General features: G+C 37.4%; 1 protein-coding gene across 6 annotated transcripts in view; it reads right to left on the bottom strand.

Moving 5' to 3' along the window:
- Nucleotides 1-23,879, bottom strand: part of PCDH15 (protocadherin related 15) — a 1,335,873-nt gene that overhangs the window by 321,981 nt on the left and 990,013 nt on the right. For all 6 annotated transcript variants that reach the window (XM_073353680.2, XM_073353679.2, XM_073353690.2 and 3 more), the window contains 2 exons: nucleotides 23,166-23,278; nucleotides 2,178-2,384 (listed from right to left, as the gene is read on the bottom strand). In XM_073353680.2, the coding sequence (XP_073209781.1) occupies nucleotides 2,178-2,384; nucleotides 23,166-23,278 (320 nt within the window). The remainder of the gene's footprint in view (nucleotides 1-2,177; nucleotides 2,385-23,165; nucleotides 23,279-23,879) is intronic.

Here is a 23,879-nt window from a genome sequence, read left to right as displayed (position 1 = left end):
AAACATGAGAGATGCAATGGGTGAGGTAATATCTTTTATTGGACCAACCTCTGTTGGTGAGATAGACAAGCTTTCAAGTTTACACAGAACTCTTCTTCAGGTCTAGGAAATGTACTCAGAGTCACAGCTAAATACAAGGTGGAACAGATTGTTTAGCATAAGTAGTTAATGTATTTCAAGGAATCATTCAAGGTGAAGCGGCCAGTTAGCCATGACTGGCAACAAACATTTGTGTGGTCTCTACATTAGAATTTACTGTCATGTGAGTTAACATGCATTAATTAACATATTAAAACATGACTAAAATTTCAATTGTACACATACCTCATCTGTTAATGGAAAGGTGCTAATAGAGTTTGAAATGTTAATGTAGACAAGGACTCAGCAATAAATTATTAGTTTTGCCGTAAACACCGCACATGATGAATTACCAAGTTGTGGATTTTTAAAAAATATCTGACTTTGAGCAGTTTTGATTATTACTCTTTGGGAAGTGGTCAGATAGTACAGTGATGCGTGCCATTATAAAAAAAAACAAAAAAACAAAACTTGGATGAATGAATAGATAGAACTTCAGGTTCTCAAGCCTCCAACTCTCCTATTCCTCTCTGGTCTGTCTAAAATGCTATCGCCAAACCTATATCTACTTCCCTACACACTGACCTTGTCTCCCCACATTTTCAGTCTCCACACTGGCTTCCCCCTCTTCTCTCACTTAATCGTCAAATTTCTCTTCACCTTAAAGACTTGGCCTGTTTAATTCAGCTTCACTCCCTGTCTTTTCTTTGCTCATTCCCAATTGTATGCCTTCTTTCTTCCTGAAAATATCATGAGTTCTAAACTAATTCCAAACTTGGTACATTTGATGTTCAAGTTCAGTTTTGACTCTGGAAAAACAAATTCTGTACTGTTACATTTCCCCCCTTTAAAAACAATACAAAATAAAATTAATAAAATACTGTTAATGGTCACAAACAGGACAAGGTTGCATTAGAATAGAACGTTTTACATAGTGTAGGCTTCTGTTCAGTTAGAACAACATGCTTTAAAAATTAGATTATCCTTGAAGAGCAATCATTTAAATTAACAGTGATTTAAAATAAAATTTTTTAAAAAGTTTAAACCTTTAAATCCAAAAATATTCTAACGGGTTTGTGAAACCTTAACTTCTGCCAAGTTATTTTGACCCAAGTACACAGATAACCTTAGCTGTAATGCCATATAGTTCAAATACATAAATGCTTCAGACCAAATTCAACCCTGGTGTAAGCAGATGCAACACCCATTTAAGGCCCAGGGGTTGAATTTAGCACTTCATACCTATATTTATAGAAGAGAAGACGAATGTAAGCAAGCTTTTGCTTCACTGGAAGTTGCAACCCCTTTGATTAGAGCTGAATTTAGCCTGAAGAATTAATCTCTCTGAGACGTATAGGACCTGAATCACCACTGCATTACCCAGTCAGTGGAGTCAAACTGACACAAGAATGGATAGCTCAGTGCTGAATTACGCCTGTGGTTTTCAGAGATGGGGAATATATTAAATAATTTCCTGAACATTTGTTTGAATAAAAACCCACTTCTGTGTTCACTTTATGTAATTCTACATGCAAATAAATTCACTGATCGGAATGTTCATGATGATAACAAATTTTAAGCAAGTATTACAGGATAGTAACCAAAGTCAGTTTTGAACTCAGAAAAGTACTTTCGTTGGAAATCTGGAAACATTCAGACAGCTAAGAAACATAAATGATACCATGTAACCAGTAAATCATTGTATAAACCTCTACGCAGGCAGAATCAAAATCAATCACCACAGCTGAAATTTCAAATATTGACTACTCACAATGAAGTACTCATGAAAAAACTACTGATCAAGATTATCTGCAGAAATGATTCAGCAAATAATTTCAAATAGCGACCAAACTTTTTTATTAACTACTTGTGGATAATTCAAATTCATTGATTAAATTACTTACTACATTATAAATAAGTGAATAAATAAAAACAAACTGTTTGACTGTATATGGTGTACTGTATATAAATGATAATTTACCTTATTTGAAAGGCTCCAGTCACAATATTTTAAGTGTTTAAAAATGGACATTTCTAAGCATATATACAAACTTTAAACACATATAAGGATGGTCCAATAAAAAGAAAGAGAAACACACCTCTTCTACATCATTGTCCAAAGCTATGATTTGTAGTGGAGAAGTCGAATTCTGGTTGTCAGAGATGGTTGTGCCCACTGGGGAGGACTCCAGAATAAACCCCTCGTATAGAGATTCTGTGAAGTAAGGCTTCTGATTGTTCTCATCCAGGACTTCAATATGTAAATTGGCAAAGGCAGGAAGTGGATGACCATTGTCTTGTTCTGCCTAAAAAGACATAAATCTGATTGGCTATGGACTGTTTTTATATAATTTATTAACCTCTTTATAGAGTATATAATTGACTCAGCTTAAGTACAACTATGAATAGTCAATAATTACTACTGCTTTACTTTCAAGGGTAACAATACTTTCACACAGATAACTAATATTTAGTATTTCTCTGCTTATTTTGAAACATCACATCTGAGAAAAGACATATATACTAACCAAAGAATTAACTAGCAAAGCAGATACTATAGGTTTAATCATGTTGCCCACTGATTTTAATAACTAGAGAGAAACTCAAGACATGTACAGTATTAGTAAACATCATTGTTATGAAAAATCTCTTGCAATGAAGATGAGAGAAGCCACAAATCTAAATCTAAATATATTCATTGGACAATATAATTACCACCTAGACTGGGGTGGGCAAACTTTTTTGCCCGAGGGCCACATCTGGGTATGGAAATTGTATGGCAGACCATGAATGCTATATCAGGTACAAACAGTAGCGCATTCAGGGTGAAGAAAAGTGTTTGGAGTGAAGAGAAAAATTAAGTGTAGATACTATCATGGTTGTTATTTTGTCCAAAACGAATGATGACACTTGTTCAAAAATTCATAAGAAACACATTCAGAGCACAAAGTTACTTGGAAAAATCTTCCACTCTGCATATGTCAACTGTTAAGAGAGGAGACAGAAATAGTGACATCAGCATACATTTAAAAAAATACCTAAAATTGTATCTACTTTTGTTTGACTATTTTTTAACTCAGATATAGAGGCAGATCTTGCAACTGGATCCAGGCAGGCAGAACTCTATGCCTGAAATTAATATGGGTCTGTTTGGATGCAGGACTTTGCACAAACAGCTGTCATCCAGGCCTCACAGAAATCAATTGGAAATTTGCTAACATCTTCACTGGACCCAGGATTTCACCAAACTGCAGGATCAGAGCCATAATTTTTATCTATTGTTGTTCTTCCATGCCTATGGGATACTAGAAATCACTATAACTTATTTTTTGTTAACAACCTTTAATTCATTGTGACAGGGTGTGACACCTCTTGTGGGCTGTCTTGGGAATTAACTCTGCGCCCTCTTCTGGTGGTGTCTCATGCACCGTCACTTCTGCTCCAGGGACCCATGTCACTCCAAGGACCACAGCGTCCTCTTCATGACACAGCCCTCCCTCTGTGCCACACTCTATGCACCCCCTTCCGGGGGAATGTACCACAGTCCAGCCACTTCCCTCAGTGGCAACTGCAGCCCAACGTCTGGGCACTTCCTCAGTGGTGATGGTGGAGGGGAGGAACCCAGGCCTGCCCCCTATTCTGGGTCCCAGCCCAGGGACTCTGTAGATGGCTGCAACTTGCTGCGTCCTCTCTGACTCCTCTATAGATGTCGCTGGGCCACTTCCACGCAGCCCCAGCACCCTCTTTGCTGTTGCCTCAGGGCAGATCCCTGCAGCCCATTAAGAGCTGCCTTTCACTTCCTGGGTCTCCGCTTGCAGTACTGCTTTTTCCAGGGTGCTTGCTGCCTTCAGCCTGCGAAGCAGCCAGTCCTTCTCCCTCCTCAAGCTCCAGGGAGTGAAGCTGCTCTGCAGCCCTTCTTATATGGGCCTGCCCAGCCCTGGTTGGCTGCTCTCACAGCCCTTCTCTGATTGGCTGCCTCCCATACAGCCTCCCTAGGGCTCTATTAGCCTCTTAGAGACCAGTGTCAGGCAGCATCATATTCATCTTAATTAAAACAAAATATAACAGAGAAAATAATAAAAATTGAAGTAAATCAGGCCCCAATTTACAACATGCAGGAGGAGTGCTGATGCTTTTTCTTGGAACCCCATTGACTTTAAAAGGACGCAGTTTGGGCACAGCAGTCAGCCCATGTATTGTAAATTGTAGGACTGGGACCGTAATTATTATGATTATATGAGTCTAGAATCTTTCAAGTAAGTGTACTGAATACCATTTGATAGAGCAGCAGTTAAACATAATAGGAAAAATCCTGGCTCTATTGAAGTCAGTGGGAATTATGCCACTGATTTCAACAGGGCCAGAATTTCATCCTATATGTACATTCCATATCGTATTAACTGGAATTGTATAATATACAGTATTGGAAAATATCCCATGTGATTTCTATATAGTTAATATTCTTACTATATTACAGATTTCAAATTTGACAAATCAGTTATATTTTGCTTTAATTGAGGAGCAACAAACTTAACAAAAAGACACTAGCCAAAAACCCGTAGTTCCTACTCAGGTAAAATCTTCATTTGGGACAGTGGAAGACGTTAGGAAGCAAAGCTCCTATTGTTTAGATGTTTATGGCAAAAGGCTCCGAATACTTGACAGAAACCCCCCCTTTTAAAAGAAAATCAGGAACGCACTAAGCTACAGCTAGAAACGCCTTGTATTTTCTCTCGACCATGAAAAAATGGGTAGTGATAAACACCCATTTTTTCATGGTCTGTGTGTATAAAAAATCTTCTGTATTTTCCACAGTATGCATCCGATGAAGTGAGCTGTAGCTCACGGAAGCTTATGCTCAAATAAATTGGTTAGTCTCTAAGTTGCCACAAGTACTCCTTTTCTTTTTGCAAATACAGACTAACGCGGCTGTTACTCTGAAACCTGTCAAATTTGCACACGTTATTGCTTTTCAGATCCAATATCTTATATATGTGGCCCAGAGGTTAAAACTCACTGCAGAGTAGTTTTACACAGTACTAGTTTTGATTGACACAGATTTTTGTATAATTTAGAATCCTTTGGAATAGTAAAATAAAAAAAATATTTAAAATGGAAAGGGAGAAAAAACCCTATTTTCTACTGATCCCTACACTATATATTTATGCATTACTAGGAATTGACCTAATACTCGTAATAAATGAGGAATTATAATATAAACCCTCTCTACCTTTCAAGAGATTTAGCTGAAAGGGGGAAGGGAACTTGACTGAAATTTCCCTACATGGTATAGGATACCTTTTACAGTTCTTACGGTAGAAAAGAATAAAATAAATTTTTCCCTGTCTTACATACCATATAACCTCACTGAATTTGGTTTAGCATGATTAAAGTGAGGGAAATATTTTAATCTCCACTTTCCTGCCTTTCAGGATTTTACCAAATATAGACAACTGTGTATTGTATGCATGCAAAACATGTGACATTTTGTGTTAGGACTCAGAGTAAGCTCAGAAATGAGATGAGACACCAACACTTATATCTCGCTTGAGGATGAGGAGTATTTTCCCCTCCTCCCAATTTCTCCCCTAATATCCATGAGAAGTCTCATGGAAGTAGGAGTTTAATCATAAATACACCAGTGATTACTTCCTTACAAGCACTGCAAAACTCCCTTACATTAACATATGCTGCTTAAGCAGAAAGAGTGTTGAGAATCTGAAGAGAAGTCCTGTATTTAATGAGAAATCTTCAAATAAAAATGCAAACTGAATGTAACCAGGAGGGGACTAAGGAAAAGAGACGCAAAGGGAACTTAATTTAGACTTTTGGCTTCTGGTTATATTCCAGGAACAGCATGAGTACTTGTTGTTTTCCTTCTTTAAGGTTTTACTCATGAAAAGTCAATAAAGGAGTCTGAGGAGCCTTGTTTGATGATAGTTACTTTTTAATGCAAATAATCAAATGGAATTAAAAGTGAACATATAAGTAAAACACTAGCTACAGAAGCTCACGGACATATTAATATGTATTATTTGTAATATACTTAGTGGAATTATTTTCTCATATTTATAATATTTAAATTAATAGCACTCTCAAAGTATTATTACTATATTCTATCATTATAAATTGGACATTCAATTTACATACAGGATTAGAACTGCCAATAAATTACAAGTATTTGCATATACATTCAGACACAAATATATACCTGCATGTTTAGACAAACCAATATTTTGAAACGTTCTGAATATATAATATTATTTCAGTAATTAGCAAAATATAACATCTTTTAAGAAGTAATTTCTTCAAATAGTTTTTTTAATCAATTTATTTCAGTTCACTTAGCACCTCTTTTTGTAGGCACTCTGTGTATATCTGAGTGCTTAAGTTAAAGAGGAAGTAATGTTTGCAGAAATAGACTTTTTACGTGATATGCTTGAGTGCTCATGGAAACTAAATACTGACTCCTCATAGAGCACTGTTTGTGACCAATTCAAGTCTTTAAAACGCTTGGAAAAAGTCTTGAATAATTTTAATAAAAATACATCCAAAGAAATCATGATATGCTACTGGTTATTCCATAAGAAGAAAAAAAGAAAATAAATTAATCATTATGAATTCATTCAGCTCTAAATCTATGCTAGCAGACCAAAAAACAGGTTTTGTACACTTGTTTCCTGGGTGAATCTGGCCTTTATCTCAAACATTTGCCTCAGGAAATTGAATCAGAGATAAAGATGTAATATAGTAAGATTATAAGAAGTTTCCAGATTTATGTTTTAAAACAATTCTGATTCATGACTCAGTTTTAGCTGTGTTTAGGCCTTTTTTTACCATGAACATATGGATTGTTTCTGTTCACATAGATTTGTGAAATATATTTGCTTGTGAACAAAGATATTCATTTATGAAAATAATTATTTATTATTCACTATTACTAAGTTATTCTCAGGTTTAAAAAAAATTCAGTTATCTAAGCAAGAAAGAGAAATACTATATGACTTAGATATCCAATTACACAAAGAATAATGAATAATCAAAATGCTCTGGAGATAGATCCAAAGGCTGTAATTTGTTTGAATAAAATGATTTGAGAAAGAATTACAAATAAAAAAAATTCGGAAAATTATGGTTAGTTTGTAGTTTTTATTTCAATATGAGAAAAGGGATACATTCACAGAATCAATTATTTATCTGTAACAGTTTGACCAGCATTAGTTTATACTGTTTATATATTTAGTCTTCAATGCCGTACTCAATTTCTTTGGAGGTATCCATGTAGCTTCTCAGGTTTCATTCTTTCATTTAAAAAGATGCAGTTACATAAAACATGCATTTGTTTCAGACATTCATTTCTGCTAGTAAAAGGAAAGCTGAAAACAAGTTAATTATCTTCATGCCTCCTTTTAAAAAAAACACCAACAAAACTCTTGACTCCTTTGTTTCTGGATCCAAAGTGTTTCTGCTTGCTTGCTCTTCTCTTTGGATACCTCTTCTCTTTGGATACCTGATTGATTAGATTGGATACCTGATTGATAGACTGGAGAGCCTGCAGAAAGGGGGGAGGGATAGCTCAGTGGTTTGAGCTTTGGCCTGCTAAACCCAGGGTTGTGAGTTCAATCCTTGAGGGGGCCATTTAGGGATATGGGGCAAAAATTGGATATTGGTCCTGCTTTGAGCAGGGGGTTGGACTAGATGACCTCCTGAGGTCCCTTCCAACCCTGAGATTCTATGATTCTATGAAATCCTACCTTCCCCTGGAAGAAGCTCAGGCCATTGTCAGAGTCAAAGAATCCTGATCCTGCTTATTTAGCTCTAGGGCCCTGAGCTGGAACCCATTGGACTGGACAGGTCTGGGTTCCCCTACCAACTTGGGAGCGAAGAAAGCCCCTGACATGCCATCATGTGCCAGCATGCCCCTCTGTCATGTACATTGGTCAAACTGGACAGTCTCTACGTAAAAGAATAAATGGACCCAAATCAGATGTCAAGAATTATAACATTCATAAACCAGTCGGTGAACACTTCAGTCTCTCTGGTCACAAGATTACAGACATGAAAGTTGCGATATTACAACAGAAAAACTTCAAATCCAGACTCCAGCGAGAGACTGCTGAATTGGAATTCATTTGCAAACTGGGTACAATTAACTTAGGCTTGAATAGAGACTGGGAGTGGCTAAGTCATTATGCAAGGTAACCTATTTCCCCTTGTTTTCCTAACCCCCCCCTCCCCCGCCTTCCTCAGACATTCTTGTTAAACCCTGGATTTGTGCTGGAAATGGCCCATCTTGATTATTATACACATTGTAAGGAGAGTGATCACTTTAGATAAGCTGTTACCAACAGGAGAGTGGGTTTGTTTGGGGGGGGGGTTGAGGGGGGGGGGGAGAAACCTGGATTCGTGCTGGAAATGGCCCACCTTGATTATCATACACATTGTAAGGAGAGTGATCACTTTACATAAGCTATTACCAGCAGCAGAGTGGGGTGGGGGGAGAGAAAACCTTTTGTAGTGATAAACACCCATTTTTTCATGATTTGTGTTTATAAAAACAAACATCTTCTGTGTTTTCCACAGTATGCATCCGATGAAGTGAGCTGTAGCTCATGAAAGCTTATGCTCAAATAAATTGGTTAGTCTCTAAGGTGCCACAAGTACTCCTTTTCTTTTTGCGAATACAGACTAACATGGCTGCTACTCTGAAACCTGACAAACTTGGAAGTGAAGAAAGTGTTTTTCAGAGCTCTGGGCACCAGGAGTATCCTGACAGCCCCACTAGGCTAAGTGAGCCCAGGGGCTGTGCCACGCTTGGCTAAAGGGGCACTGACGCATTACTTCACACACGTTTTTACTTTCTTTATTTTAAAGTTTGTATATTGATTTTCAGTTTAAATAAAATTATCACATGCAATCTGTGACAAAAGGAATTGGTCAAACATACTGGAAAAGAGAATCTGGAAATAACATCTAACAGTATTGCAACACATTTGAATGTTCTTTAGTATATTGGCTTTCTTCTGTCCATTGGGATCAGGCTGTGGTAAAGGAGTGGGTGGAATGAAAAGCAGAATATAAAAACCTACCTGGGCCTCCTTAGTGATCATTGATGCAGTAACTATGTCTTTGTCTAATCCCAAATGGAATAGGAGAGAAGAAAGATTAAATCCAGAACCTATTACCATTCCATTGCGATAACTGCCAGAGAACTAAACAAGCTTAGAGTCAACCATTAGGGGCAACGTATATTGCACAGAGTTTCAAATTATTTAACAGGAAGATAAATTGTCATTGTGAAAACTCATGAGATCCTTGATGAATTTTTACGCAGTGTTTACTAAGAAAAAAAACAACTTCCACTATCCTCAGTGGAAATGTGCTTAAGTGAAGATTGGGAAAGAAGACTGTAAAAAGTTGGGTGAAATTCTATGGCCTGTGTTATGTAGGAGGTCTGACAAGACAATCATTACAGTTCCTTCTGATCTTAAAGCCTAGAAATCTATAAATAAATCAGAACTCAGCAAGGACCTATAAGTAACTAAAGAATCCATGGAATCTATAAGTAAAAATCAGCAATGACCTCAAGATTTGTCTTATTATTAATACAGAGCTCTGTGAGCAATAAACACAATGAGGAAAACAGTGAATATCTATATCTTACATATAGTCCTTTATAAGAACAAATATCCAAAGCAGGTTATTAGTTATCATGTAATTAGCCCTACTAATTTAAGAATATAAAAATATGAAATATAAGATTAAAGAGTTATTCAAATATCATAATAATCTAACTCTAATGCAATCAAATGTGTGGTCTTGGAATGTCTGTTTTGATGGATATGCTCAGGTCTCATGTTGGCGACTTAGCCTCTCAAAAATAACTTCTTTATTGGACTATCCGACAAAAAGATTTGCTGGAACGAGTGTGGCCACTACCATCTCTTCTTCTTCAGAACAAAAAACATTCTAATCATCATAAGGATTTCTCATTTTTTGCATAAATCAAACCCCTTTTTGTTTCTTAGGGCAGTAACCTTGAATATTTTAAATCTCCCAACAGCCAATTCAGATTTTTAGGCAATGTTTTCTTTGTGCTTCTAAATGCGTTTTAGAATGCCACTATACCTACTTTTAAGACTAAGTTAAGGATAGGGCATTTTGTAGAAATGCAAACACCACATCATTGCTTCTGTTTCCCCTGGGAAACAGAACTGAGCAAAGAATTTACAATAAACTATTTATTTGAATTTGATCTTTTTTCAGCTCATGGAATATTCCTTGAATTGACAGAACAAATCTTTTTGAACTTTTTTAATCTATGGATTGATCATGAGTATTCAAAATTCAAACTGTGTTGCTTATCTGGGAACGATCACATATATCACATTATATATATTTTTTTTCTTTTCTGATGGATGGTTGTGGTACAATTACCTCAACATACACATTTAAAATTTGTAGTTTGCAAATACTCACACATGAAATTTCAAAAACAGATTTATGTAAACAACCCTTCCAGTAAATTTCAAACATTCAAATTAACATGTAAACTGAACACAAAATGACCTTGAGCACGGCCAAAGATAGATCACTCAAACATTGGAATAGAAATTTAAAGAAAACTTGCAGCTAAGGGCTTTCTGTTGCTTCCCAAGACCTTTGCTTTTCTGAAAAGTAAAGTTTGATATTGCAGCCACCCTTTTAAAATAAAGTCGCAAGTGGCTTTAGTATGGTAAATTGATTTCATTTCTTGCCAGAAAGGAAATATGCTAAAACTTGAAGCATTATCAGCATCAGTTTTATAATGCCTACTGCTTTATTCAGTTTTCTAATGGGAAGATATTCTGTAGTTGACAACTATTGTTGTGTATCATGTAATTTAGATAGGTCATATCCTGGGCTAGTTGGTCTACTATTTTTTTTCATATGTACCCTAGTGAAAATCGTAAATGCAACAACTTCAGGAGCTGCAACAAGTCCCAATACTGCTGTCAGCTCCTTTTGCTGAGTCCAAAAATGTCCTCTATGCTTTCTGTCATTAGTTATGACATACAGAACTGGAAATAAGGAAAAGCCCCTGGCAACTATATTTGATATCTTTCTAAAAATGGTGTCGTTCTAGAGAATGGGCTGGCTAATGGAGGTCTCCTTTTTAATAAAAGAACAAAGAAAGGGCCAGGATACTTCAGACACATAAGCTTGACTTCAGCTGAGAGGAAGAGATCAGAAACAATATACAACAATTCAACTTCTATAATTAGAAAGAAATAAAATAAAACAACACAGTCAGCATAGATTCATAGAAAGAAGGTCGGGTCTGACAAAATTGCTTGAATTTTCAAGTGCATTACTGAATCAGGAGATAAAGATGAAACTGGGGACAAGTTCTCTAGATTTAGGGAAAGCATTAGATTGTATATTAATTTACAAAGCCACAAAATACAGTATAGGGGGAGAACTGCTGAAATGGATTAAAATTGGCTTAGGGAAAAGAAACAGAGGGTAACTTCAAGATAGACAAGATTTTTGATGTTTCCATCACTGAAGCTCATGATGTTGTAGTGAAATGATCTTGGCACATAATATGTCTTGACAGGTTTAAAACCCCCCGAAACAAACAAAAATCTTCTTTACTCTGGTATGGATAAGGGACTTCTGTATTAGTAAGGTTTATGATGTTGTAGTGCAGTGAAAAATATACCTTGTGACTGTCCACAATTATTATTAAAAATAATAAAATCTCTTTCTCTTCTCTTTACTTTGAGTGAAGAAAAATACGGACTGTGCAATCACTATAGCATATTCTGAATGATGCACATAATTTAAAATTAGTGCAGAGAGGCAAAGCTGATAATCCTGTAAATGGAAGAAAATTGATTTACATAAAATGAGAATCTGGCCTCTCTGTTGTGCTGTGCTGTATGGTATAGAAATAATAAGTCAGTCTTAAAGCACAGTTACCAAGCAGCAGTAACTAGGATACCAATGCTATTAATGTTCTGAGTATAAAGAAAAACTGAACATTCTGTGATCCTATCTAAGCAGTTTTTCCCTATATTCAGAAAAGGATTCTTTGGAATCTCAGATACATGTGTGTGGCAACTGTGGGTACAGAACAACTTTTTAGCGGTGACCACTATATTAGTTATATGATGAAACTATAGGAACAATATTTTCAGCTTTGACACAACTAGCAAGACAAACAGCAAGGCATTTTTTGTATGCTCTTTTCCGGGCCCCCCTCTCTCTTTGTTAGTTCACCACCATCACTCCAAGCAGTAACCTAAGTGTATGTCCTCACATCAGCCAAAATGCCCTCATTCAAACTACCATCCTTTGTATCTTTTTTCTACCCCTCTCTGGTAAACCATAATATTTAATATATTTTACAGTTACTTTTTAGATATTACAGATCCCCAATATACACACGTATAATATTTCCTATGCTGAATCCTACTGGTTTCAGCTTTGTGACTACTTAATGTTTTAGAAGTTTTGCAATTAAATTTGTCTCTTCATCAGTGATATAGTAGAGGAAACTAATGTAGATGAAAGGTTTTAATAAGTGTGAGAGAACTACATTAAAATATTTGATAATTATACTGTCATTGCCCAGCTGTTCCATATCAAAACATGATGAAGTAAGCAAACTTTCTACATAATCAGGAAACAGGTGTTGAAAAATCTCTTAATACTCTTTGTAATTTGCTGTTGACTGTAACTGCTATTGGCACTGAATGTCTATTAATGCTTTCCTCCCCCTGGTTGCTACAGTAATGAACAGTGGGCAGTGGGCATCTCTTATCATTTTCTCCTTCCTGATACTTTCAGAAATGCTGTACTCCACATCCGCAAGAGTTCTTTCTGCTCTAATTCAATTCTCACCAGGCAAAAAACCCCTTCTTCTTGGTTCAACTAATATTATGAAAAGCACAGCCTACCAAAATAATATTGGGGATGAGTCACTGCACTTTAGAAGCTATGTCCACCTCACCTTCTGCTTTCCAAAGGCACATTTAACGATATTTTGATTCAACAACCATATCAGCAAGTATCAGTGCTTGAATCTTTTGATGTAATCTGGGTAAAATTTCAGTAGCCAAGGGAATAATGGATAGGTATTTCAATAAGAATCACAAAAGGAACAGAGAATCCAAATAATTTCTACTGAAAGCAGTGGAAGAATGACACTGTCATTTTCCCTGCAAGCTAGAGTTTGTGAAAATCGTGCACTTTGCAAAGCCTGCTGATGTAAAAATAAAGGAACATGCCCAGGAATATGCCTCTCTGATCCAGCATGCCTGCATCACAATGGTATACTGCCTTTCTGGCTAACATAATGTTTCTTGCGATGGGCAAGGAATGAACAAATTAATTTAAAACATTCCATTACTTGAGGAATGGTCTTGTGGGCAATGACACATCCTAAAATGACTTTAATAATGTCTCCTCTCCACAGGTTTGCCCACATTAAACATATTCCAGTGTGCTGGACTCTACAACTGTAGCTAAGTTCCATATCATATTACCATTTTCTGTCCATTGGAATTGGAGCTCTCATCTGGGTGGACTTGAATATTGGGCTAACTCTTAAGTTGCTTGACACACTACTTGTTGTGGGGCAGGATGCCAAAGTAATTTACTTGCAACTTTGAAATTTGATCTGCTGAATTCTATCTAAATTCTTATGAAATCGAATGCTACTACAGAGTTGGCTCTGCCACTGCCATTTTATGATGTGGTCTCTTCTGAGGTTTATATCAGCATGGCTAGAATGCCTTTCAACCATCACAATGCTTTTGTGATTGAAGTAGCCATTCTGGAAACTACCCAATGACTTCTTGCCCCAGCAGCTGTTAATTTAGAAAATTGGTGCTTTTGGAAAACTCAAAATGTACTTAAATAGCCATGACTGTAAGGCAGGCTGAGTGTGTATGCACTAACTTGCTTGTGTCAGAAACAGTGGTGCTGTGTAGATGAGCTGAGCAATTGCAGGAACAAGTGACAAAATCATTTTATGAAAAGAATGGCAATGGTTTCCTCCCAAGAGATGATGAGCCCTTGTAACTCTGATTGATATCAATGGGAATTTGGGGGCACTTAGTAGATGCCCAGCAATTGCCAAGATCACGACTTCAGTTTTAGATGCACCCTTACACTTTTGCTGCTCAATTTGTATTTCAGTGCAAAAATTTTTCTTCCATGATCTGAATTTCTCCTAGCATTATAAAGATCAATTAAAATATTAAGAGGTACATGCACTAATATTATAAAGAAAAAATTGCTTGATTATAGTTTTATAATAATTATATTATTAATATATGTTCATACACATAGCTATATAATCTAACATCAAAGCTCATTTTTCTTTAGAAGTTCCCATGCTCTTTTTAAGATAAAAAGTAATTAGCTACATGGTTAGATAGCTTTATAAATTTTTTGTGTAATCTAATATAGTAGAAGCTGTCACTATTGTCAGTTTTTTAAGCATGGTCTTTTTATTATTACTAATAGACACACACAGTAATCTATGAATTTAAGTCAAATTAATCTCAATCAATCTATTGAAAGAAAACACAAACTTTGAACAAGCAATTTATGTAAATATGGTATATACCAGACAAAATACTACACATCTTTTCTAGTACTTCTGTATTACAAGATATTTAGAATACATGCAACTCCAATGCAATTCCCTTTTACATTTGTCCCAGTTGTTCTGGTGGCTTATTATGTAATTTGAAGGAAATACAACTTTTGTGTGAAACAAAAAACATCACTCCCAAAAAAAAGAATAAAAACAGTGCTTGTTCCAATTACATGGAATAGTTTTATACATTCTGCATGGCTTGGGACCACTCTTTTGCAGATATTATTTTTGCATCGCTTTTCCATCTTTCTTCGATTAGATTTGCTTGTCCTTCCTTTATTGTCCTATAGAATCTACTAACCAAGCTCGTGTTCATTGAATCTGTCAGAAGAGTTTCCAACTCTATAGTCAATCAGAGTTTGCATTTGTGACAAATATGGCCCTTCTGTCTTGCATGTATTAATCTTGCATGTATTAATGCACAAATATTAAATGACTGTTTTCAAAGCATGGATTGACTTCACATACAAAAAGTGTCAGGTACACTTTGGGCATTTCAAAAACAATATCTAAAAAGGGAACAAATAGAACATTGGGGGGGAAACAAATTCTTGAAAGTTAGAACATTCCTATGGTTACATGTTTCTAAGTATGTCTTTTCTCAGATACTGTACAATCCTGACTGTTGTCAAATTAGTCCTCATATGGTATAATATTTATGTTTTAGTAAAACTTTTTTTCCCTGTTTCACTTTTATATGGTCTTTTGGGCAACATACTGATCTGATATCAGAGGCAGAGACATATTCTAGGTGTTACACCTATTGAGACTTTTGAACTGGTAAATTTGAAGCTTAAACACAAATGTTTTTCTGAATTACACATTTTCCCCTTCCAAATAAAAGGAGATTAAATTCAACATCAACTCAAGCACAATGAAAAACATAAACCTAGTAATATTAAATGAGAAATACTTAAACTAGATATGGAGCAAAACTCCCACATTGTACCAACTCAGTGGATCCCTGAGTAGTACTGTATTAAACTACTATTATTCAAGCAGTCAGAATATTATGTTGCTTATTATCTCCTTGACTGAACAAAAAACACATCAATTTGAATCTAACAATACCTGTAAAAATTTCCTTTCATAATACAGCTTGTTATTAAGGTACAAAACATGTATCACTAGATTTGTGTTACTGATTTTTTTTAATTGATGTCGTGTATGTACATGTTTGGCTGCGCTAGTGTCACTGGATTTGTACAACAAAATCAAAACAAAACAAAACAAAGTCAGGGTTTTACTGTGGCAGGTTTGAACCATAACTGCACATGCATTTTTGTTTAGCCATTAATCCACTTCTGTTTTATACATCCAAATGACAACTATGCTCTGATAGATTAAAAAAACTGAAGACAACCTAGTATCGAAATGGATTACATGGATTATAAATGGAAATTTTATTTCATTCTAAAACTGTAATAGCTTCAATTGCATTTAGATTACTGCACTTTCCAATATGGAAAAAAAGTAAAAACAGGTGCTGGATCATTCAAAATACCAACAAGCAGTGGATTTGCAATTGTGTTTCCCACCCTTGTAGCACTGTAATCCCTTGTTCTCAGAGACAAACTGGGTGAGGTAATATCCTGTATTGGACCAACAGAGATTGGTCCAATACAAGACATTACCTCACTCAGCTTGTCTCTGTAATGTCCTGGGACCAACACAGCTACAACACTGCAAATACTTTGTTCCTCAGAACAACCAGGAAAGAATGCTGGGCATCTGGTATATTCATCATCAACCTCTCCAAGAAATTGGGCCTGTCTCTATCCAAGTGAGGGCTTGGGATCCTGAATCATGACTTTGTTGTGTTTCATAAATGTCCAAAGATAGTTTTAAGAGATCTGTTCCTGTTAGTTACATGACATCTTGGGGTCTCAGCAATATGTTTTTGGCTAGCTGCCGTTTTCAGATATTCAAACTCTCTTTGTGGTCTGAGGAGGCCTAGTCTGTGCCAAATTGTGGCAAGTGTTCATAGAATCAGAGAATATCAGCATGGGAAGGGACATCAGGAGGTCATCTAGTCCAACCTCCTACTCAAAGCAGGACCAATCCCCAATTTTTGCCCCAGATCCCTAAATGGCCCCCTCAAGGATTGAACTCACAACCCTGGCTTGAGCAGGCCAATGCTCAAACCACTGAGCTCTCTCTCCCCGCCAAAAATTATCTATCTTAAAGAAAGGAATGTGTGTTTACCTCAATTTACATATAAGTAGTACACAGAGTCCTTGCGACAGCAAGAGGGAGACAAAGCAAATCTGCATTTCAGCATACACGGAGAGAAGAAAGAGTACGGGGGCACCTTCACCTCAGACTCTGCATCACTTTCTTTGAATAAACTTTCCTTTGAAGGGTAATTCTCAGAAGAATCCACTTCAAAGGACAACAGGACTAAAGTGAGGGGCAAGTGGATCTCTGTCTATCTCTCTCACTCAAGAAGACAAAGGAACCAGACTTTGGGATGGGTTCTGATCTGAGAATTTGGTCAGCCCTGTGCTGGCAACATAGAGTAAGAATTTTACCTTGAACCTAGCTTGTTAAGTCTTAGTTACTAGAAAGAGTTTTATCTTTATTTCTCTAGTAACCATTTCTGACTTCAATGCCTTATACTCATACTGACTTCGAATCACTCTCTTCGTATTCAAATAAACTTGTTTTATTCTTTAATACAAACTAATCCAGTGCTGTGTTTAAATTGAATTGTTTGGTAACTCCAATTGAAGTAGCAAACCTTACAGGCAATGGACCTATAATACCTGAGCTGTCCAGGAGATGGCTGGACAGTGCAGAACACACATTTTGGGGAAAATCCAGGACTGGGAGTGTGTTGAAGTCACCTTGCAAGTGGAAGCCAGAGAGTGACTGGAGTGTTGCTGGCAGGCTGCAACTATACTCAGATACTCAGGTTGTGACCTCCATGCTGTTTGTGAGGGGCCCATGTTGGGAGCTACAGCAGCAAAGCATTGTGCGGCATCCAAGGTTGCGGAGCAGGTCGTGACATAAGCCCTCTCTAGTCTGGACTGCACCTCAGAATGTGATAACAGTATAATGTAACCAGTGTTAGACTATGTATATAATGCAAACACATATAATTACATATTTATTAATGAATATAGTTGTAACAATTGCCAACACATTTTATATACAATTATATTTTTGCTGAAGTTTTCCCTGGGTTTTATTCCTTTCCTCTTCCTTTCTTTTCTCTCCTCAAACTTTTCACTCTCCCTTCTTTCTTTAAGACACGTCTTTCCAATTCTTCCTTTCTCGCTTCTTTCCTTCCCTTTTTTCCACTATACGGAGCTTCTCCCACCTTTTTTACATGCATAACGTTTTCTCCTTTCATTCAAACCCAAACCCTCCACAATCACTCTTCTTTATCTGTCAGCCAGCATTCAGACTGTGTTCACTGTTGACTGTCAGCTGCACCTCAATCCCTGTCCTCTCCTTTTAACCTCAGGCTTATCTATCAAACAGCATACTTCGTTTTGTGTGCATGTAGAGTAGAGACAGTGCTAGGAGAGAATATCTCCTTAGTCTCTTCTGATACACAGCACTTACCACACTTTTCCCCTCCTGGGGAAGGAGAGGAGACACACACTTAGAGGTATCTACAACCATTCCTCCCCATTCGCAGTTGACTGAGTGAAAAATTGCCCCTGTTTGAACAGCATTTGGTCAAACAGAGATCTCCATACTAAACTAAAGATCAGATTATACCATACAGTTGTACTAAGCACACTAGCGTATGGAGCAAAGACAGAGATTGGAGGCTGCCCAATATAGATGGCTGAGGGAGATGCGATACAATTCATGGAAAAACAAAATAAATGCAAAACTAAGGAATCTAACAAAGCAGGACATGTTAGAAAATATCATAAAAGAAAGAAGGCTCAGGTGGTTGCAACAAGTATATTGTACAGAAGATGGGAGACATACTAAGCAAACTTTGAATTGGGTACCCAAGGAAGGAAAGAAAAAGCAAGAAAGGCCAAGCAAGAACTTGTAGAAGATAGTGATGGAGAATACCGAATGTGCTGGTATCCTCTGGGAAGAAGTACTACAACTAGCAAGCAGCCATAATCAATGGAGGTACTGGATTGCACTCAGCTCTTAGGCAAAGGGAACAGAACACTGATCTGTTTCTCTTTGAGAAATGGTGGTGTGAGCACTGCTCATAGCTGAGGCCTGGCCTGACACAAGTAATTAACACATAAGGGAGGCCTCATTTCTTGGAGAACAGAATTAGGGAGGTAAACAGATCATAAGGCTCAAAAAGACAGAATGTCTGAGCCAGCTAAGATAAGAGGGAGAACTCCCATGGAACCATTTACTAACAATGGACAAGAAAAGTTAGGAATGTAAGGAGGAGGTCAAGCATGAACCCTCTCATGGACAGAACATGCTGTACAGGGATTGGTTCCTGCAAAGTGACCAAGCCAACCCCCAAGAAGTGTGATACAATGTATAGTAAATGCAATGAGATGTGTAAATTCATATGAAAGGAGAGGGTTTCTTTGCAACTTCAGATGTGGTATGCCCTATACCCACCTCCTACACTTGAGTCTAATCAACTCAGCATAGGTTTGCTGTGTGCCAAATAAAGAACCCAAGTGATTAAATCTGGAGTCAAACTGAGGTTTTTTGGATCCCAGAGAACTGGATAAAGTGTTCTCCCAAAACTGAACAAGGTTCTCTGGATAAGCAGAGTGGAAAAAATCTCGTAGGAAATCCGAACATTGCTGAGCAAGCAAATAGCTTAATGGGAGCCCTACACATTTCTAAGCATCAGTGAATCCAGAGACTGTCCTTCAGCAAAAGAAGGAAGTTGGGCTTTTCATAGCTGGCCTCCTTCCTCTTTCCACTACGACTGTGTTTGGGGTCATGAAGCAAGGGATTTTCAGAATAGGACCAGACCCGGAAACATGTGCTCAGAGTATATGGTAAAGGCGGGGTGCTGTGTGGTGGCACTCTTGGGTCAGCCCAGTCAAAAGCAGAGAGGACAAGGACAGGAAATGGGGACAGGTGAGAAATATCTAACTGTGTTGACAGGAGACAGAAGAAAGGACAGGATGCATAGGAGGGAAATATCAAAAGGTCTGGATAAGATTTCCATAAGCATCCATATTTTTAGGTTTCCCTGAACATTGTTGCTTTCCTGCCGTAGAAATATATAATAATGCCAATGGAGCTGAACATGGTGCATATTTACAGCATGTGGTAACATACTTTCCAACATACATCTTTGGCACCTGTCATAAATATAAAGGGAAGGGTAAACCCCTTTGAAATCCCTCCTGGCCAGGGGAAAGCTCCTCTCACCTGTAAAGGGTTAAGAAGCTAAAGGTAACCTCGCTGGCACCTGACCAAAATGACCAATGAGGAGACAAGATATTTTCAAAAGCTGGCAGGAGGGAGAGAAACAAAGGGTCTGTGTCTGTCTGTAGTCGTCTTGGCAGGGGACAGAACAGGAATGGAGTCTTAGAACTTTTAGTAAGTAATCTAGCTAGGTATGTGTTAGATTATGATTTCTTTAAATGGCTGAGAAAAGAATTGTGCTGAATAGAATAACTATTTCTGTCTGTGTATCTTTTTTGTAACTTAAGGTTTTGCCTAGAGGGGTTCTCTATGTTTTTGAATCTAATTACCCTATAAGATATCTACCATCCTGATTTTACAGGGGGGATTTCTTTATTTCTATTTACTTCTATTTTTTATTAAAAGTCTTCTTGTAAAACACTGAATGCTTTTTCATTGTTTTCAGATCCAAGGGTTTGGGTCTGTGGTCACCTATGCAAATTGGTGAGGCTTTTTACCAAACCTTGTCCAGGAAGTGGGGTGCAAGGTTTTGGGAAGTATTTTGGGGGGAAGGACGCGTCCAAACAGCTCTTCCCCAGTAACCAGTATTAGTTTGGTGGTGGTAGCGGCCAGTCCAAGGATAACGGGGGTAATATTTTGTACCTTGGGGAAGTTTTGACCTAAGCTGGTAAAGATAAGCTTAGGAGGTTTTTCATGCAGGTCCCCACATCTGTACACTAGAGTTCAGAGTGGGGGAGGAATCGTGACAGCACCAAAGGTTCAAAACAAACAGACAAAACCAAAAAACACATTATTAGTTCAACGGAAGGCAAAAAAACCCAAAAAATACCAAAAAAAAACAAAGAGGGACTAGGACTTGGGGAAGGAGGATTCTTCTCCCCCCGCAGCAATCAGATCCAGTTTCTCCCGTTCGCTCCATGCTAGAGCTCGTTTGCGATTCTGGGGGTACTGCATGGTCACCTGTGCTGCTGAGCTTGCCACACTGACCAAATAAGAAATTAAATTAAAAGGTTCCTGGGGCTTTTCCTGTGTACCTGGCTAGTGCATCGGAGTTCAAAGTGCTGTCCAGAGCGGTCACATTGGAACACTCTGGGATAGCTCCCGGAGGCCAACAACATCAATTTGCATCCCAGCAAGGTCAATTTGAGCGCTACTCCCCTCGCCAGGGAGGAGCACAGAAGTCGATTTTAAGAGTCCTTTACGTCAACGGAACGGGGTTGCTTGTGATTCATTATAAAATCGACCTAATGCAGCTAAATTCGACCTAACCCTGTAGTGTAGACCAGGGCTAAGATTACAGAATGATCCACACCTGGGAGAGACCAGGGTGATTGCCCTATAAAGAACAGGAGGAGACTAGCAAGGGACCAGGGAAACTTAGGGAAGCTCCTGCAGGAAAGACTCGAAGGTCAAGGGAGCTGTGAAAGGGAGACACTGTAGTGAGCAGGATGCTTCTGCTAGAGACCCTGGCTGAGAGAAAGATTTGTGCCTGGAAGCCAGAACCAGAAGGCTGAGCAAGGCTGAGTGTCAGCCAGGTAAATCCTAAGAGTACTGGGCCAAGTTCCTACTAGAGATCTTAACTCGGAGAAGGGTTTGGGGCCTGGAAGCCAGAAGGCTGAGCTCCAGACAGGTAAAACCAGAGAGGCTTTGAATTGGGACCTAGCTCTGCGGAAAAGTGCTGCAGGCTCTCTACTTAAAGGGAGAGTGTGACTTAACTGGAGTTATGGCATGGAGGGCCAATATCTAAGGACTCAAAACATTTCCCCCCAGGGTCCCATTTATTACCTATGGCCTGAGAGTTAAGGGGCCCTGAGAAATTGTTAGCAGTATACTAGAGAGTGACCTCTGGCCATGAGGGGGTGCGCAGGAGGCAGCCAACCCTTTTCCAGAATGCTACAGTATTAAACTTGGGCTCAGACACTACAATATTCTCTCTGATTCAGCATACAAATTAAAGTAAACATCTGCAATTTGTTATATTCCATAACCCATGATTTGCTTCTATACCTACTAATAAATGCAGCAAAACCTCTACAACTTTCTGCATCATTATGCAACCTCCTAAGGGATTATCCCAAATGTACAGAATACAATTTTTCTTTCTTACAAAACCACATCTCTTAAGCAAATGATTTTTGTTGCACCCTATCACTATAACCTTAAGCAAAACATAAATCTTTTAGGGTACACCCAAAGTAAAACTAATCTATGAGGTTTCATGCAGATATTAGAATATATAAATCTCAATACTACCTATTCCCTTATTTCTAAGTTTCAAATGGTGAAAGAAAGTAACTCTGAGACCCATCTTCCCATGTTTTCTAAAATGGAATTCAGTACTGTAGATAACAATACTATTCAAAGATACTGCAGTAGCTACCCCCATCTTGTTTTCAGAGTTATGCATTTAGTTCCATATCAACTAATTAATTTGAGTTATAGAGTGTTATCCTAACTCATTTTGAAATTAAGGACAGAAAAACAGAGAGGGGCTGAACCCATATGTTATGAGTGGGATGTTCAAAAGAACTCAATGTTGACCTAACTCTGCTCGCATTTACTTCACTGGGAACACAGTTAGGCCAACACTGAGTTCCTTTGAAAATCCCACCTTATAACCAAAGTCATGGATCTGGATCTCAGCTTCTCTGTTTTCCTTCATCTCTAAATGTTGAATTCTCCTATGATATGTGTACATTGTTTTTTTCTGACTCTGTATTCAGTATTATGATTATCTTTATGATTCATATTCCTAAGTATACATATTAGATATACTTACAAAGTTTAAATGAAGTGGGAAAATGTGAAATATAAAATGCATAATTTTGTTTCTACTATATTGATAAAAAACAAACATACAAGTTACATTATTTTTAACTTATACTATAACAAAAATTAATAGTAAATATTTATAAAGGATCATGAACCCTAAATAGTTCCTTTTCAAAAGTGCACCTTACCCGTTTTACTAGAAGTGATTTGTTTATTAACTGCCTCTCTACCAAAAAAGAAAAAAGAAAGTAGAACATATCCACAATTTTCTCCAGAGATTTTATTGTTAAGCAGTTTCTCAAGTGTATGGAAATGAGAATTCAGTTGAAATTACCTTAATAACCAAATCAAATTTCTGGTGCAAATCCCTGTTTATTGGCTTTAGGAGACTGAGTACAGCTGTTGTGAGATTCATACAGAAGTACTGTGGATAATCCTCAGGAGTCCCTGCAAAAAAGATATTGAGGTTTGAAAACATAATTGAGAGGAATAAGTACTGTGCGTAACAGCTTTATTTAAACCGTACATTTACTTCACTCATTAACCAACAAAGGAATAAAATCAAATTCAATTAGTACAGGGGTAAAAAAATTATGCAGTATGTGAGAAAGAAAGAACAGATGTAATAATTTCTTTTGTAACTTTCAAAAGTTTAAAAACAGCTGTTTTCACAATTTTTAAATAAATTTGAGGATTTATAGTCCGTGTTCATGTCACTAAACATGTCACTAAAACATCAGCACTTATGACCTTGAACATTCCTTCTGTTCCCTTAATATATCAATATATTTAATACTGTGCAAAACAGAGGAAGGGAGACTCGAAAGTATGATTTTCCTTTTTTTAAAAGTATTTTAGAATGATAGGATCAGATAAACAAAAGCAGAAAATATCTCACTGCTGGCCTCAGTAAACAACTGCTAAGTGACAGGTTAGGCCCACTGTACAAAGATTTACACATGTACTTCAGTGTATGCACTGTAAGAAGTCCCATTAACTTCAATGGGACTACTCAAAGTGCATAAATGTAACCATGTGCTGGTCTGTA

The sequence above is a fragment of the Lepidochelys kempii genome, chromosome 7 (assembly GCF_965140285.1).
Source record: "Lepidochelys kempii isolate rLepKem1 chromosome 7, rLepKem1.hap1, whole genome shotgun sequence".
NCBI lineage: Eukaryota > Metazoa > Chordata > Testudines > Cheloniidae > Lepidochelys > Lepidochelys kempii.
The sequence above is the reverse complement of the archived record's forward strand: the minus strand, read 5'-3'. Positions and strand labels throughout refer to the sequence as shown.